At 36.2% G+C, this 18,772-nt stretch overlaps 1 protein-coding gene across 1 annotated transcript in view; it reads left to right on the top strand.

Moving 5' to 3' along the window:
- Positions 1–2,397: 2,397 nt before the first annotated feature.
- LOC129005922 (uncharacterized) overlaps positions 2,398–18,772 on the top strand; it is a 43,172-nt gene continuing 26,797 nt past the window's right edge. The window contains exons 1-4 of the mRNA XM_054434961.1: positions 2,398–2,943; positions 4,439–4,510; positions 6,185–6,301; positions 10,486–10,560. Coding sequence (XP_054290936.1) covers positions 2,538–2,943; positions 4,439–4,510; positions 6,185–6,301; positions 10,486–10,560 — 670 coding nt within the window. The 5' untranslated portion in view covers positions 2,398–2,537. The remainder of the gene's footprint in view (positions 2,944–4,438; positions 4,511–6,184; positions 6,302–10,485; positions 10,561–18,772) is intronic.

Below are 18,772 nucleotides of genomic sequence, written 5' to 3'. Positions count from 1 at the left end.
TTCCTCATCTCAAATTAATTCATGTACTCCCCGAGGAAATTTCAGTTCCAGTCTGGTCTGTCCTCCAGAAAACACGTTCAAAACAAATGTGAGCATTGATTCACCTACTCGAAGTTCTGTCGGTGATTTCATCAGTAGCTTACCTGTGTTGCCTTCATCATTTTATGCATCAGCCAACAAAGCTAATCCAGATCAAGGAAGGACACCTCATTCAGAAGCTTCTTTGATTAACATAAACATTCACTTATCGGCTTTAGAAAATGCTGACACATGTAGTATGATCAGTAAGCAAGTTGCCAAAAAAGTGTCTGGAATACAATTCAACACTACAGGCTCTAGTAGTGATTATCCAGATGTAAGTAATCAAAATCGTGTATTAGAAAGTACTTCTCCATTTTCTTCTTCAGCAGATGAATGGTATGAAGGTTTACCATTCAAACTGGTTGATACAGTTGATAAATTAAAACCAGTGACTAAAACTATTATGTCAGAGTCATCTAATACTAATTCATCAGCAGATGGTAATAACAGTATTTTCCCTGCACAAGCAAACGATTGCTCTCCACATGTTCATTGTAAAATAAACAACTCTGGAAATGTGTTGACAACAGCAAAAAATGATAAAGAAGTTTTCACTGAAAGAAGTTTTAATGAAAATATCTTAGCAGTTCCTGATAGTTCCCACTCATCAGTCAAAGATATACAAGAGTCACTTCTGGAATCTGATTTGAAGGATCTTTCATCAACAGAACACGTGTTAACCTGTCAAAAAAGTACATCACAAAACAGCTGCTCTGCTACGGATCCAATTCATACTTCTTCAGTTGGAAATACTATTTCCACTACATCAACTGAGGTTATTCCATCCTTGTCTACAAACAAATCTCTTCCTACTGTGATTAATTTGGATTCCACTGCCATGCCAACCCCCAACTCCACTTCCATTCCGTCAAATCAAAACAAAGAAATAACACCACCTTCGAGTGTTCAAAATGGAACCTCTAAAGATATTAAATCAATGCATCTTGACATTGCAAAATCCACAAATAAAATAAAACAGTGCAGTGTTTTTTTGAAAAGAATTTATTTAGAAACTAAAATTATAAAGTCTAAAATGCCAAAAGTAAATATTAATAATGGTGATACAGTAGAGAAAATAACAAGCAGTGACGAAAATACTGAAGACTGCGACGATGCAGGTAAACGATTCTTATTTTCATTCTCAACCTTATAACAAAATATCTTAGGGAAAAGTGACAAGATCAAAATATTGAGTCTAATAAACCAGTAATTCCCTATATTAAGGGTAAACATAAATAGGTAACAGATTGGAAAGATCGAGATTGACAGTATAAAAGCTTGGGCAATTAAACATTGACCATTACTAATCGGGAACCACTACACCAATCTTGTCGATTGTCCCAAGAATTCAGATTACATAAAATACCTCGGATCATTTTCCCATCTAATATTCCAAAATGATGTTCAGTTAGTTTGAAACAAGCTATGTTGAAACTCATTTTAGGGTTGTTTGTTAGTGTATTAAACTTAATATGAAACAATAGGCTACTCAACTGGCAAAGTAAGCTCATATTAAAATTTGGTAAAATATGCAAAAGTTTGGTTCATGAAAATAGTCTTTTTGGTCTAACTTGGCTTGTGAGCTGTAATACTGGTCTTTGATTTTTTTATTAACTTAAGTTTCTGTCTTGAAGGTATCCAAGAAATTGAAACTGTTACTCTTGCACTTACTTAAAAAATAAACACATTCATACTGTCAGCTACTTGATCTTATGATTTTTGAGACAACCAGAAGAACTAATCATAGTTTTAAGCTTAGAGTTGAATCAATAAACTATTATGTTGAAGAATTATTATAGTAAAGAAAGTGAATTTGTCCCCAAAATGCTTTTTCATAATCTTGGTGATAAACAGATACTAAAAATATATATCAAACGTTCATTTGCAGCCCATGTGATTAATCTTTAAATAGTTATTGTAATGCTGCTTTGAGTTAATTTAGAATTGTATCCTTTTATTTTCATATACTGTAGGTCTACCATTATTTTAGTTAAAACAAATACCATACTATCGTATCATATATTGTAAATTGACTAGGGACGTACACAATTTTTACTGGAATGAACAATTTTGACAGAGCTTAATCATGCTTTCATTTTGTTGTAGGAAACGATTCATCGCTAGTTGGTGATAAAGGAGATGTACAAACCCAAGGACGTACAAGGACGTGCAGGACTTTATATCCTGTTGAAGTAAATGGCTATACGAAACCGTCATACAATTATTGTAGACTGATCACACAGGCCCTGGCCACAGCTCCCTTGAGAAGAGCCTCCGGATTACAGATATGTGAATCCATCGCTAAAAAACATCCTTACTACGCACATCTCACATATCCTGACTGGAGAACATCTATCTATAGCGCTCTGAGAAACCGTAAGAAGTTTTTCACTCTAATCGGATCCAATGAAAATAACGAGTTGGTTTGGACCTTCAACCCCAAATTCGAGCAGTATATGCTGGAAAAATGGGTACCAAAGTATGTAAAAGAAAAAGATCAGTCCCTTTCATCGTCGATTTGCATGCCCTGGCTACCCAAAAACCACCCTGATCAACCTCACAATGCGGTTACAAGACATGAACCTTCTACCAGTCAATTGTCCAGTACAAGTACGTCAGAAGACATCGGAACTCAGGGCCCGGTGATTATGTTCTCTGGAACATTAACATCTAGTCAACCAGCCTCCCCTAAAATTATCGATTGTGATGTTTTATGTGATGAGCCTAACCTTATCGCAAACGAGAATTTAGAAAAAGATCCTTTGCAGGCTGACAATTCCAATCCGTCAAGTCCTGTCATACAAAACGTTTGTACTGTCACTGATGATTTTAGGCCTTGGGAGCCAGAAGTAACTGTTAACGGTGAGTTTTAGTGTTCATTATCTTTAAATAATTATTAATCAGCTAATCCACCATATACAGTACTTATTTAAGTATTTTATATGCAAAATGCCACTATATTGCATTCAAAATAAAAATAAAAAATAAAAACACAACAGCTAAGGGAAAGATGTCCATAAACAAGCAAACTACAACAGTTTTCTTTTTATCCATAGCCTAAGAATAACATTGGAATTTTAAATGTAAAGTTTTTTTGAATTTTCTCCATTACAGTAGCCTACCTTTAACTGTATAACAACGCTTCAACATACAAAATATATGATAACATACATGATGTTTGTAATACAAACTGGGCATTTCCATTTTTTATGGTTTTTTGATGGGTAAAATGTTAAAATAAACGGTATTAGCAATCTGACACATACTTTCTCCCATTAGCTTGTCAACAACCTTAATCATGGATAAGCGAAGAGAGTAACTTACTATGATATTTTATAGGTAAAATCACAAACGTTACATTCACTTATGAACCACAATTTTACAGAAATGGTGGGCTGCACTATTTTGTTTAGAATTATAAGGACCATAACAGACAGATTTCAACCAGTATCAGTTTTTTAAAGCCATTTTTCTGTTTTTTATGGGTTTTTATAGGAAATTAACATAAGTTACAATAATATTTGAACCGTAATTTTTACAGCAATACAGTAGGGGGCTGCACTAAGTTGTTGAGAATTATAAGGACCATCACATACTAATATCAATCAAAACCGGCTTTTTCATTATACAATTTTCTCTTATTTTATGGGTTTTTATGGGAAAAACATAACTTAGGCCTAATTAAAAATATCTTTTGAAATGTAACTTATTTACAGGAATGGGAGTTCAACCGTTTTGTTCAGAATTGAAAGGGTTACAACATACTGAATTTTTATTTAAACTAATGTTTTATTTAAAATCACCATTAAAAACAAAAATTTTAACAAATGAAAAAAACAAATGCCTGGAGATATCATGGATTAGTACCTACATACCAAATTTCATCAAAATCGGACCACAGGTGGTCTGTAGCTCTGTACACATCCACACTTACAGACACACACACAGACATCACCTCAATAACCACTTTATTGGGTTCAGGGGGGCCCAAAACTGATCCACTCAAAACTCAAACTCGAAAATTTTGACAAAAACAATACGGTCCTATGTATAGGGGGAGAAAGTAAAAACCTAGTTTCAAAAATTGAAAACACTATAATGATAAAAGAGATTCTGTACAAACCCAAACACGTCAGGTGCCGAACTTTCTATCCTGTAGAAAAAAAAGTTACTGTAGATGGCAAAAAATGTTTATGTCCTTATTAGGAAAAGTTAACTATTTTTAATTTATGGTGAACAAAAGTCAATACAGTTTTAGTTTTACTAGGAGTTTTTATTAAGGAATTATTACATTGCATAATTACTTTGTGTTTATTTGTAGTTAAATATACTTAACATATATAATGGTTCTTTTCAGAGGATAACCAACGAAACAGAACAGAACAAAATGGAACTCAAAAGCCTATCTCGCCATCTGCACCGATAAGAGGTAATCTTAAGACATTCAATCAATATCTATATGTGAATTAAATACTTAAAAACAATTTATAACTAACTGTCACTAGCTTAACAGTTTGGTGGAATATAGAAATTGGTAGTTCAGGTGTTATAGTGTCCACCTCAAAATCCGTTGATTGTTCGTTTCTGGGAAAAGTCAGTAACTTGTTGGTGGTTTGAAACTGGTCCTATCCTTAATCACTGGTGGCTAAAGAAACAGCTTATCTTAGATTTTCACTTAGCTACCCAAGACGTCTCACTTATTTTTAGCGGATTTCCCATATAGGTAATAAGGTATTACCGTAGGTTTCTTAGCAAGACCTGGATCCGGGACCTACTTTTTCAGAACCTTACTTTACTGGGATTAAATTTTTTTGTTTTGAGGTCCCTAGAGGCCAAAAAACACCATCTGTTCAAATTCATACATATATATATTATGTGTATGTGTGAATGATAACTCAAACAAAAGTCATCCGATTTCAATGAAATTTGTTACAAACAGTAGACCTACAAACGAGTTCACGAAGAAAAAACGAGTCCCTTTGGCATGATCAGACCAAGAGACCTAGGTTTTATGAGGCAAAAATTAGTTTTTCCACACTATTGACCCTCAACATTTCCATTTCCAATTTTGAAGAGTTTGAAAACAAATAATTTAGTATATGTAAGTGTTTTTTGTACAATTACTGGTTTGCAGAGAAAAAAAAAAAAAATTAAATTTTAAATTCCTAGGCCAATGTTATTCTTATGGGGAACAAGTACGTAAACTTGTTGAAGTTTGCTTGTTTATGGATTTTAATTTTAAGGATAGTTGCATTCAACTAGTAGCCCTAATCACAATGATTTCAATAATTTAATATGGATACATCAAATGTGGCAAATTTTTTATTTTATACTAAGCTATTAATATTTTACTAAAAACCCCACTTTATTACCCTCCCTGTAGCAGAAAACCTAGGTACTCTTAAACCAAATGTTAATGTTGGGTACCCTTAAATAACTTATTTTAAAGTGAAAATCAAATCAGGCAAATGGAAATTTGCTTAGTCTGCAGGTTTTCTACGCTGGGGGTATTTTTTCATTCATCTGGTTATAATACGACTCAGTTGAGCTCCATTCTAATAATTGTGATACAGTGAATTTTTATTGTTAAATGCCCATCATAAAATTAAAGTTTTCATGATTTAAATTATGTATTTGAATGAATGTATGTATTAAAAAAAATTGAAAATAGTATAATTTTTAAGGTGGAAATGATTTAGGTCTATCAGTAATTTGAAATCAATTCCTTTAAATATATGGATTGTCCTCCATTTTCCTCAGTGAGTAACAAGCATTTAATCGTTCTAAATGGTTGTTCCTCAACAGAGCCTTGTGGTTTTTTAGTTTGTCTAATGTAAAAACTACACAATCGTTCTGAAGCATCAAATTTCTGTCAATTTCAAATTTATTTGTGTTGAATATCTTCTTTTTGTGGATGCAGTATTTTACTCATGGTGTTCTGTGTCTTGAAGGCTATTGATACACACTTCTTACTTCTTGAATTTGTTAAAAGTTTTTATTTACTTGCAATATGCAGGATTTACTGCAATACAGGGTGATATTTTACTACTTTGTTCATCAAGCAATTTCTATAGTATAACTAATTGCTGATGTTGTTTTGAAGGAGCCACACCTCAGAAGTCCTCAAGAAATTTTACTACAGACTATGCTTTATTAAGTTTGGACGAACAACCTACAATTCAAAAAGATGAAACCGTCTACAGAGCTAATGTTCATAAAGGTGAGATTTTAATTCATAGTAAGTGAACCCTAATAGTTAAGGTAATGAATTTTAACTAATGAGATTTTAAATGCTATCGCTAGTATACAAATGTAAGAAATGCACACACTATTTTATATGTCTATCAAATCAAAACATACTTTATTTCCAAAAATATGCAGAATATAAATTATAACATAACTTCCAGTGAACAGACACCCTACTTGCTATTGCATAGATAAAAATAATTAAATATAAAAATACATATAAACTTAATAATAACAACAAAGGATGTAAGGTCTCAGAGAAGCCATGTTAAACATAATACATTATGGAAATAAGCCTACATGGGCTGGAAGCCTGTGCGTAGGCTCAGTCGCTATCAGTGACTTACGTATTTGTTGGAAATATACTATTCATAAATATTCAGAGAATTTTAAAAACAAATAATTTAATATAATTGTAAAACTATTCTGAGGCTAAATAAGTGAAATGAGCAATTTGAGGAATGAGGCAAGGCGGAGGGCACATACATAAATATAGTTAAGAATGTTCGATGTTAGTAATTCAGTTATTCAGTAAATATTACGAGAGAATAAAGTAGGGTCAAGTCTGTCTGTACTCTGCTTTGATTAGGAGTTCTGATTCATCTACACCCCACTCTATCAGACAGCCAGTGATGCATTTTTTGAAAATAGTAATCGATGGAGAATGAAACAAATGATAAGAATTACAACGGGAGATAACATTACGATATAAAACTTCAGAAATGTAAGAGGAATTTGTTAATGAGTAAGACTTGGCTAAATGAGAGGTAGTTATTCCGACATTCTGTGCATATCGGGTATTATAAGAATGTGATGTTTGGTTGAAAATAGAATCAAAGTTCTTGAAAACATGAATTGAAAGAAATTTGATAAATAACTGTCTTACACTGAGTAAGGATAATTCACGAAATAATGTGTTAGTGGGGCATCGAATTGGCTTATTGAAACAAACTTTGAGTAACAACTTCTGAAGGACAAAGAGAGGTTCTAAAACAGTGGGAAAAGCTCCACCCCATACGATAATGCCAAATGAAAGTAACGACTGGACATAGGCGTAATATGCTAGCTTCATTTCCTGTGTTGTTAATATGTCACGCAGTTTCCTAAATGCAAAGATATATTTACGTAATTTAGAGGTTAAAAAATGTATGTGGTCAGACCACTTCATACGATTGTCAAAAATCACACCTAAATATTTATAGGAACTTACTTTCTCAATTTGCTCACAAGAGCAAAATCTATTTAAAAAGTTGCCACAAGAGTGAATTGAAATATTTTTCAAGTTATAATCAGTAGTATCTCTTAGTGAAATTGGTAAGAATTTGGTTTTTGAAACATTTAAGGATAGAACATTTTGGTCAAACCAATTTTTGTATTAAAAGAAGATCATGATTAGCATCATCACGGACGTTTTCCCATCTTGTCCCGTTTTCAAGAATGACGGTATCATCGGCAAATAAAAACAGTTTGCTCTTAATTGAAAGTTTTGTGATATTATTTATATAAATTAAAAACAGAACAGGCCCAAGAGTGCTTCCTTGAATTACCCCATAGTTTATGGGTTTTACGTCACTGGAAATTCCGTTAATCACCACACTTTGCTTTCTGTCAGATAAATAGCTTTGAAACCACTGATGAGCGGTGCCACGAATGCCAATGTTTTCTAGTTTAACTAATAGCTTTGTTCGATCAACAGAATCAAATGCCTTTTTTAGATCTAGGAATACCAGCATACTCCGTCTGTTGTGAGAGATATTATCATTTATGTTTTTACTTACTTCGAATAGAGCGTCAGATATATTTTTTTCTTTTACAAAACCGTACTGTTCTTTGCTTAAAATTTTGTTTGTTTCAAGGTAATTAACAAGCTGATCTTTCACAATGCGTTCTAAAATTTTTGAGAAAACACAGCATAGATATGGGGCGGAAGTTATTGACGTCTGAAAAATCGTTGGATTTGTAAAGAGGATATACTTTGGCTGTCTTAAAGGGGGTTGGAAAAGTGTCAGATGTTAAACTAAGATTGATCAAATGAGTTAGCGGTAGGAGAAAAATATGTATTTGTTGTTTTAGAAAATCAGCAGATATATTGTCAAAGCCAGGTGCAGACCCTCCCCTAAGTGAGTTAACCTAACGTGTGACGTCATGTTCAGTGACTGTGTGTAGCGTGAGCTGCGAGTCATGTCTGTAGTCAGCGTCGTTCAGTATTGGGGTTCCTCCAGAGTCAATATTATTGGCCAGATTTTGACCAACAAGAGAGAAAAAAGTATTGAAATCACTAGCAATTCGCTTTAATGTTTCATCGTTAAAAACATGTGATTGAGGTAAAAAATTCTGTAAAGGAAACGCATCTCGAGATTTGACTCTCCCAGACAGCTCATTGATAACACCCCAAAGCACTTTGGGATCTTTATTCCCCTGATTAATTTTGCTTCTGTAATAATCTCTCTTTGCATTTTTTAACGATCGACTTAAATTGCTTCTAACTATGATAAAGTGAATCCTTAGGTTTTCATTAAAAGGTTGTTTTTTTAGAGTTTTACTAAGCTTGTCCCTCTCACGAATTTGTTGAACAAGATCCAGCGTTATCCAAGGTTTTATCTTTATAAATCTTGTATTGTTATTTGATAATTTTCTTGAGCTTTCATGAGACACTGATATAATTTCGTTAAAACGCTCAGAACATACATTGGTATCGAAACAGTTCAGAACGGTTCCCCAATCTGCGTGAGTAAGATTGTCGGCAAGTAGTGTGCGGTCAATGTAAGTGTGACTTGTTTTGTCGGACTGATTGTTGGATGAATTGTTCGTGGTTACAGTCAAATTCAGTGCAGTTCCATAGTGATCGGTAATACCTGTCTCAAAAATAGCTGTATTTATATATTTTAAATCTGCAATACGGACAAATATATGATCCAAACAAGACATAGAGTTATAGGAGACACGTGTGGGTTTATCAATACACTGAACTAAGCCATTGCCTATCAAACAATTTAAATATCTGTCAGAAATGTGATTACCTTTGAGCAAGTCAATATTTATATCACCCACAAAAATCATCTTTACATTCAAAGGCAAATAGTTAAAGAATTCTTCGAGTTCTGATAAAAATAAGTCAACGTTGCTGTCATGAGTTCTGTACAGTGTAGTGAGAATGTATTGCTCACTGTGTAAAGTAAAGTTCAAGCGTAAACCAAAAACGTCTCCAATAGTAATCTGTACATAAGTGAAAGCCAGACGATTATTTACATAAACTAGTACACCGTCATTCTGATTGCGATAGTTATCTGTAGTCACAAGGTCAAAGCCCTCTATAACCTCTCCCCCCACCCCACCCCTCAACCAACATTCAGAAAGAACAATGAAATCAAGATTATGAATAAACGGATGTAATAAGACTAACAACTCGTCAAAATTCTTCTGGATACTACGAATATTAATGTGAAATAATTTTACTGTGCTATCATTAAGCTTCGTATTAAAAAAATTAAAATAATCCGTCTCTGTGTCTAATGCTACACAGGAATTAAATGAAAGTATATCGTCATCCACTTCACCCAACATGACCTCTGCACAGCCTCCCACCCAGTCAAGGACCCTGAATTTAAAGTAGGAAAAAACCAAATATAATAAAAAATCAAGTAATAATTGTAACAGAGTTGTAAAAGTTACGATATTGAACGATATTGAGTTACACTATTCCTATAGTGTAAAAATTTACAAGACAATTAATGTTCATAATAAAAGTTACATTGGCAATCGGTTTCAACAAGTCATGCCAATCTTCATCAGGCCAGTATTCAGAGATTGTGAGAATCAAAATGGCTTCCTTATTAAAATACTACCAATCGCAGGAATCACGAGGATCAGTTTGCTGCAGTATTGAATCTGCTAACGGTCTTGAGTCACACATCAGGGGTTTTGAGTTACACTTGTATTTAATAGTTGGTTACTTTAAAACAATAAACCACAAAACTAAGGTTGGTGAGTAGTGTCCATTGTTATGCAAATGCAAGTCAGAGAAATTTGTGGCCAAGACTGCCATGCAAACAAAAATAGTTATTAGGTAGTTTTAGGTTCAGGAGTTATTCGGTTACACCTTTATATTTGTGTCTGGTTTTACTTAAATATACTTCCATGTTTATTGTTTCTTTTCAGATGATACCCAACAAAATAGAACACAACAAAATGAAACTCCGAAATCAAATTTGCCAGGAGCAGTACCGACAGGAGGTAATTTGAGATGTTAAATCATCATCTATAAGTGAATTGAATAAATGAAACGGCTCAAAGTGAAATTAGTCCAATGTATTAGTGGAGCTTTTCTGAAACATTTTTTCTACCTTCCCTACTTAACCTACTTTTACAATTTAATTGTAGGTAAATATAAAGCTTATGATCGAGTGTATAAGCAAATGGTAATCAAGAGGTAATTTCCTTTAGGGCGTTTCATCCCCCTATCCTTTGATTAAGTTCTAAAGGGCGCTTTCAAAGGTTCAGGCGATGATGACCAACTTGCTTTATAACATTTGTGAATTCTTTGTTTGAAGTTCATTGTTGGTGATGGTGAGTTAATGTTGTTCAAAGGTTTATTGCGGACATTTTCCATCACAAATGTAAAAAAACAATACACAACGTTTCGGGATCTGGAATCTGATCCCGTCTTCAGGTGAAAAAACTTAACTAACACATTACAACTAACAATACACAAACGCCCAACCTAAGTTGGAATACACTACAGAGGGTAGTAGTCAAAAAATATGCACTGTTAGCAGTCAAGTCATGATACAACATGCAATTAATAACAAATCACAAAACACTATCAAATGGTTTGTGTGATTAGCCAATTTTAAATGCATTTGTTCCAATTCACTTATTTGATTACTTACTCCGGGTCCGTACCGAGAATCAATTCTTTGTTTGAAGTTCATTGTTGGTGATGGTGAGTTAATGTTGTTCAAAGGTTTATTGCGGACATTTTCCATCACGAATGTAAAAAAACAATACACAACGTTTCGGGATCTGGAATCTGATCCCGTCTTCAGGTGAAAAAACTTAACTAACACATTACAACTAACAATACACAAACGCCCAACCTAAGTTGGAATACACTACAGAGGGTAGTAGTCAAAAAATATGCACTGTATAGCAGTCAAGTCATGATACAACATGCAATTAATAACAAATCACAAAACACTATCAAATGGTTTGTGTGATTAGCCAATTTTAAATGCATTTGTTCCAATTCACTTATTATATTACTTAATTCAATTAATTATTTGTGAATTGTAATTCAACAGCTGATTACCTAGTAGTTGTGTTATGGGCAACCTGCGCTAGGTGCAATTGATGTGCAGTGATGTGCCAGACCACCCACGGTGGCACCTCCCCCCCTCCCCCCACCCCTGCACCTCCCCCTCCCCCTGCACCTCCCCCTCCCCCTGCACCTCCCCCTCCACCTGCACCTCCCCCTCCCCCTGCACCTCCCCCGCCATGCACCTCCCCCCGCCACTGCACCTCCCCCTCCCCCTGCACATCCCCCTCCCTCTGCACATCCCCCTCACCCTGCACATCCCCCTCACCCTGCACATCCCCCCCTAGTCATCCTGCACCTCCGGATGTGCCAGACCACCCACGGAGCGAAGTGCTGGTGGCTATCCCTTTGAAGCTTCAATACAATGGAAAGCAATTATCGGCGGCGCTCTCTTTGATGTTTCGATACACCGGCACATCCTGGGATGTGCTAGACCTCCAACGGAGAGAGGTGTAGTCGGCTATCCCTTTGATTTTTCAATACAATGGAAAGCAATTATCGGCGGTGCTCCCTTTGGTCCTAGGATACAAAGGAATCCACTTAACGGGTGATTGACGGATCCATTATTTGAGTTTCTAAAAGCTTTTAGTAAGACCATTACATTTGACGAAGGTGAGCAAATCTTGACAAGCATCTAAAAAGCTTTGTTTAGTTCACTAACAAAGGAAACCAACAGTGTAGAACTCAAATTGTGTAGTAGGCTCTTGCACAACCCCCCTTGCACCTCCCCCCACCTTGCACCTCCCCCCCCGCACATCACCCCCCCATTCGATAGTATCATTCGATAGTTTCATTCATTGTTTCATTCGATATTTCATTCGGTTGTTTCATTCGATATTTCATTCGGTTGTTTCATTCGATATTTCATTCGGTTGTTTCATTCGGTTGTTTCATTCGGTTGTATCATTCGATAGTTTCATTCGATAGTTTCATTTGCTTCAATCCTGCACATCCCCTCTCCCCTTCACTATCCAGCATCTCCCCTTTCCTCTTCCCTGCCATCCGGCACCTCCGGGATGTTCCTGACCACCCACGTAGCGAAGTGCTGGCGGCTATCCCTTTGATATTTTATATTGGAAAACAATTAACGGCGGCCGCGCTCCCTTTGATCTTTCGATACACTGGCACATCCTGGGATGTGCTAGACCTCCCACGGAGAGAGGTGTAGTCGGCTGTCCCTTTGATCTTTCGATACAATGGAAAGCAATTAACGGCGGCACTCCCTTTGATCCTAGGATACAAAGAAATCCACTTAACGGGTGATTGACAGATCCATTAGTTGAGTTTCTAAAAGCTTTTAGTAAGACCATTACATTTGACGAAGGTGAGCAAATCTTGACAAGCATCTAAAACGCTTTGTTTAGTTCACTAACAAAGGACACCCTCTAGAACGTTCCCTGACGCCGACAAAGGCACACCTGTGTTTACCACTGGATCTTCCTCTAGTGTTAGTTCAAAATTCCTGGAAAAATCCATTTCAATCCATCGTACCTGTCACTGCCTGTTACTGCGAAATTTCGCCTTTGTGTGTCACGTCTATGTAGCGGATCCTCAGATAGGGTTTGGAGTTCACACGAGATGGCTGACCAACAGCAAGAGAAACAGCAACAGTGTGTGAGCGATATAGACGACGCCGATTTACACCGGGTGGAAGAGCGGGAGCAAGGACGTAAGGCAAATATACTTCGGCTGCTGGAGGAGGAGGAGAGAGAGGTGTGGAACTTAATTGATCAGGTTTGGTGCTCTCAGCCTCGGGATGATGTGGAATGGATCATGTATGAAGCTGATACTAAGATATGGATAGAACTTTACAAAAAAATTAAAGAGTTGAAGAAATAAATATCCTCCTTCCCTCCCCTCCTCCAATAAGCGGTCTTTTTAAAGGCTACCTAAGCTTTAGTGAGTTAAGTGCACTGCAACGAGAAAATTAGATTGCAATATCGTGCTGTTTAGTTTTCGAGTTGTACCACCCACGTAGCTAGGTGATCACATCAATCACAACCTAATTAATCAACCAAATGAAGAAACCGAATGAAACAACCGAATGAAATAATCAAATAAGATAACCTTATGAAATAATCTTAAGGACATTTATTTCTGAGTTAGGCCACCCACATAGTGGGGTGTCGGCTCTTGGAGTAGTTGTCAAATTATCCGCAGCAACACGCTAGTGGCGGTGTTAAAACCACGATACAGTCTACATTTAGACTACAAATCAGTTAGTTCTATGAGTGCAGTGAATACACTCGTTACGTGCGTGGTTTGTGTTGATTGTTATTATTATGTCTTCTAGTATTGCCGACGCGGAAGAAACGATTCGCTTGATTATGGAAGAGATAAAAGTGATGGAAGACAACGCAATTAGTAGTTTTCCTATGGAAAATGCAGAGGAGCAGCAGCAGCAACATAAGGAGAGAAGGAAAATTACCGAGAAACCTGTGAAGATTAGTGATGTGAAATATGTACAAACCGATAGTGGCAGCGAAATTAAAAAAGAAGGATCTGAACAAGACGCAGGATGGATGTTCAAGTCGACAAATGATTCACCGGCTATAACGTGGATAGACGAAGATTTTCAATACACTGTACAGAATCCCGCCAATCGTGGTCGAGTTTTATTGAAATTACAACTATTTGATGAAGGAGTGCAAACACACAGTTGCGGCATATATTTAAATGAAAAGAAAGGGGATAAAATATACAACAGTGCGAATCATTTACTAGCACAATTGGAGAATTTATGGGTTGATCGAATGACAGGAGTTCTGAAAGTAAACGGTGTGATGAAGTCAATGATGCCACTTCCCGCGTGGCGTAGACCCATCGATTGTGCAATCGAAAACGGTGGAAGAATAAAACAAAGGAAGAAACGTTCTGCGGTGCCAGTGACGATGATGCAATCGGAAGAGACAAAAAATGATACCAACAAAAGCATCGAGTACAAGAAGCCACGTGTTGATGCGCAGCTGCAGTCGAGGGGGCGAAGCAAAAAGAAACAACTAGAATAACTCCGGACTCTGCATGAAACTTCTACAAGGATGGATTCTGAGAAATATTGCGACACACCCACATTCTTCTCCCCACCACTGCACTGATGCTGCTGCAACAATTCATCTCTCGTCCAAACCACTGTGCGGATCTAACGTGTGTACAGTTTCGCTTGACTTTAACTTGTTTTACTACCACATTTATTATGTCGAAATGTGAGTCAGTCAGTGTCGGTAGTAGAGGCGGCAGCGGTGTGATGGACTTACAAAATGAACTCAACGCCGTGCAAGTAAACAGGCCGTACACGAAGATCATTCGAATAGTGAATACCATGAATAGTGCGCTTACCGTATTGTGAAATTTGAACGAGTGACCACACCGTACGGAGAGACTGTCGTGATCGTCCTGGAGGGACTTGTTGGCGATGAGCTCTACATGCGAATCCACCTACCACGGCGCTTCAACGAAGCGATCTCGGATCGTCACATTGACCGGTACAACAGTGGATTCGGTGATCCACTTTACCTCGTCAGGAGATGTGCTGTGGCCGACAGTAAATATACACCATTGGAATTTGTTTGAAACAAATTTAAATTTAATTTTTACAAAAACTAATTTGTACATGAACCATTTTTTTATTATTATTTTTATTAACCTCAAAACAAATGAAAATTGTAATTGTCTTAAAATGATATTGTAACTTTGATAGGTTTTGTAAGTTAATACTTATAGTCACGTTCAGAGCATAATCAAATCGTCTTTTTATTTACACTCCTTGTTCCCTATTGTTATAAATTAGCATAAATTAGTTTGTCGTGTTGTCAGTGTAGTCAGTCAGTCAACCTGTAAGTGAAATGGACTTGAGGTGCAAACACCCTTTTTTCGACCTTAGTTGCCGACCCTGGTAAATCACAATTTGTCATGCGTTTTATAAACCATGCTAATGAAATGTGTGATACAGATTTTGCTGACTTATACTGACATCATCCTCACTCAAGTGATAGTGTGCAGCAGAACAGCAGCAGCAGTAGTATTATTCTGTATAAACCAGTTTGCCAGACATGAACGACTATGACAGTAATGTCCCTAATGTGATCATAGTGGACGACAAAATCTGCATGAAACAGACAACAGTGGGGTGGATTTGTTTACAAAAGCTTCACATCATAGGGACTTTAATGTTTTCTTTATAACGCAGAATCAGATTGATCAGGATCAGAGAGACATCTCATTATATTATATAGTGTGTTATAAAAAACCCCAGAGATCGGGCTCAGATCAAACATTTAGCCCGTCAATTTTATTGCTCGTACAAAATGCATAGAGGAAGCTTATGCGGAAGCTACACTTGATCCGCAAACGTATCTATTGATAGACTTGAAACAGTCCACACTGGATGAGATGTGCATTCGTTCGACCATCTTTTGGCACGGCCCGATTAAGGCTAAACATCCCCGAAAAATTTATGTTTCTGGCCCGATAGATAGCAGCACCTCTGCGACAAATTTGTACCACTTATAATTTCCGTGTTTATTATCAGATTTTTGTTTTGTAAACGGTTTTGTAAATGATATGAATAAGACATTCACGCTATTTTGCTAATGTTTTTTAAAATTTATTTACAAAAAAGTTTTATAAAGAATTTTTTTGCTGTAATTATTTTTTTTAATCGCAGGTAGTCATTTTGTAAAGAGAAATTTTAAAAGAATTTTGCCGTTTTCTGATATTAATTCGGCCAAATGGTCGTATCGGAATAGTTTTTTAAAGAAATTATCATTATTTCTCTCGCGCTCCAGTCCCCTCCCCCGCCGCGTAGCGCAGCTCCAGTGCCCAGCCGCTCTGCCCGGCCCTGCAACGCGACTGTAGCTTCGTCATCTCACACACACCTCGCATTCATACTCTGACCGGACTCACTTACTAGACTGGACTACTGATTTCGACAGATACTAGTTTATGATTTAAAAACAAGTATTTTCTGTAAGTCGGAAAGAGACATCTATTTAAATAAAATTACAGTTGTATCTGTACATTGCTTAGAATCATGGAGTTTTTGGTTATTTTTACGTTTCATAGCCTAAGAAAGCCGAAACGAGTCTTATCTCAATTTCTGTCTGTCTGTTTGTCTGTCCGTTTGCCTGTCTCAGGGTGTCCACCGACCGGGAAAACCGGGAATTATGCGTAAATTTCGTATTTTACCGGGAATTTTCAATTTGCCACGATCGCGCATGAAGATGACGTTTCCGTGACCGCGGGGGACGACGATGATGTCCAAACGGCCGTGGGATTTGTTAGTGATTTTGCCGCAATCGCGCATGACGACGATGACGTATCCGTGACCACGGGAGACGACGATAACGTTTCCATGACCGCGGGAGAAGACGACAACGTTTCCGTGACCGCGTGAGACGACGATGACGTTTTCGTGGCCGCGGGTGACGACGATGACGTTTCCGTGACCGTGGAAGAGGATTATAATGTTTCCGTTACCTCTGAAAAATATCAGAATTTTGTCACGACCACGAAAGACAGTGGTGATGTTTCTGTTACATCGACATATCACTATTTTTAAGAAGTTATTGATAAATTGCAGGTTTAAGGGTTAGTTTTAATTTTCGGATTATTTAATCAGTAATATATAAAAATTGAATACTTGTGTCAGGCAATTAATATTAAAGTATTCATAAATGTTATTTCTTTAACTGAGAATGCTCATTCCGATAACTAAAATAGCGAGCTGTGTTAGCGCTAAAACAGCATTGCGAGAGTTGGCGCAAAACACTCTCGCACTCTAATTTTTGCGTTTTCTGTCGGGACTCCAAAATGTTAGCTTATGCTATGAAGATGATAAAACATTAGTGAAATATTTTTTTAGCAAACCATCATGAAATTTTAAAGCTTTGCGTTGTTAACGTATCAATGTTTTGTGGACTGTGCATTTATTTACTTACTAGCTGGTTGCCCGTTCTACGTACGGGAATCTTGTAGTAAGTTGAAACCTTATATTCAGAACAGGAGTTGGTTTGCATATTTAGTGTACATTTTTCCAGATATGCTGGCAAAACTATTACTATATAGGAATGCATATAAACCTTCGCAAATACAATATCTGACAGTTTCAAAGCCAAAACGAATGCTTCGCAATTAAATGTCACCCGATCGTGTTAGTCCATATTTTATATCTAATGATAAAAGGAATTGCTTTATAGATCTATGAGGCATAGCCCTAAGGTAGGCCTGTAATTGAAAGCTACTTTTCACACAGGTTAAAAGTAGTTAAAATACTACCTCAACCTCACTATTGCACACTTTATTCGGGTTGAAATTTTCATTAACAGAGGTGCTCTTGTCTTTTCCACGAAACACTGAGAAATAAGGACATTAATGCGTTACCAACAGACATACAAACAAAAATACAGAATTGAATTAGGGGATTTCCTACGCTTTAACCAAAGCAAATTACAAACAAAGTAATTATTTGAAAGTTTTGATAGTGTCATCAAATTTTATCATAATCGTTTTTAGGCCTAATCAAACTGTAAAATTGGTGTAAATCCGTTGGCAAATATATATAAATAAGTAAATAAATACACAGTCCACAAAACATTTATATGTTAACAACGCCAAGCTTTAAAAATACATGATGGTTTGCTAAAAAAAAACCTTTCACTAATGTTTTTTCATTTTCATAGCATAAACTAACATTATGGAGTCCAGACAGAAAACGCAAAAATTATACAGTAAGACATCAATTTAATTTAATACGAAATAAGGTGCAGCACTAACGATAACTATAGTTGTAAATAGTGATGTGTTTGTACGTAAAAATGTTTCTTACTACTACCAACGGTTCTAAGGAAAAGTAGCAGTACCAAAAACAAACGTTTACATTTAAGAAAAGAACTATAGTACTTACGACCAATTCAAACTGTCCTTCTAATTAAACTGTATTATAGGTGATAATCCGTTGGCAAATATAAAAATAAATAAATACACAGGCCACAAATTATGTAACATGTAACGTTAACAACGTAAAGCTTTAAAAACTCACTATATGGTTTTCTAAAAAAAAAAAACAAAAAACTTTCACTTGATGTTGTGCAGTTCAGAAGTTATTAATCTCCCTTGGTTTTAAATTTTTTTTAA

This window comes from Macrosteles quadrilineatus, unplaced genomic scaffold, assembly GCF_028750875.1.
Source record: "Macrosteles quadrilineatus isolate MER2022 unplaced genomic scaffold, UCM_ALF_1.0 Scaffold_44__1_contigs__length_1017569, whole genome shotgun sequence".
Taxonomy (NCBI): domain Eukaryota; kingdom Metazoa; phylum Arthropoda; class Insecta; order Hemiptera; family Cicadellidae; genus Macrosteles; species Macrosteles quadrilineatus.
Note: the sequence above shows the minus strand (reverse complement) of the source record. Positions and strands in the feature narration are given on the sequence as shown.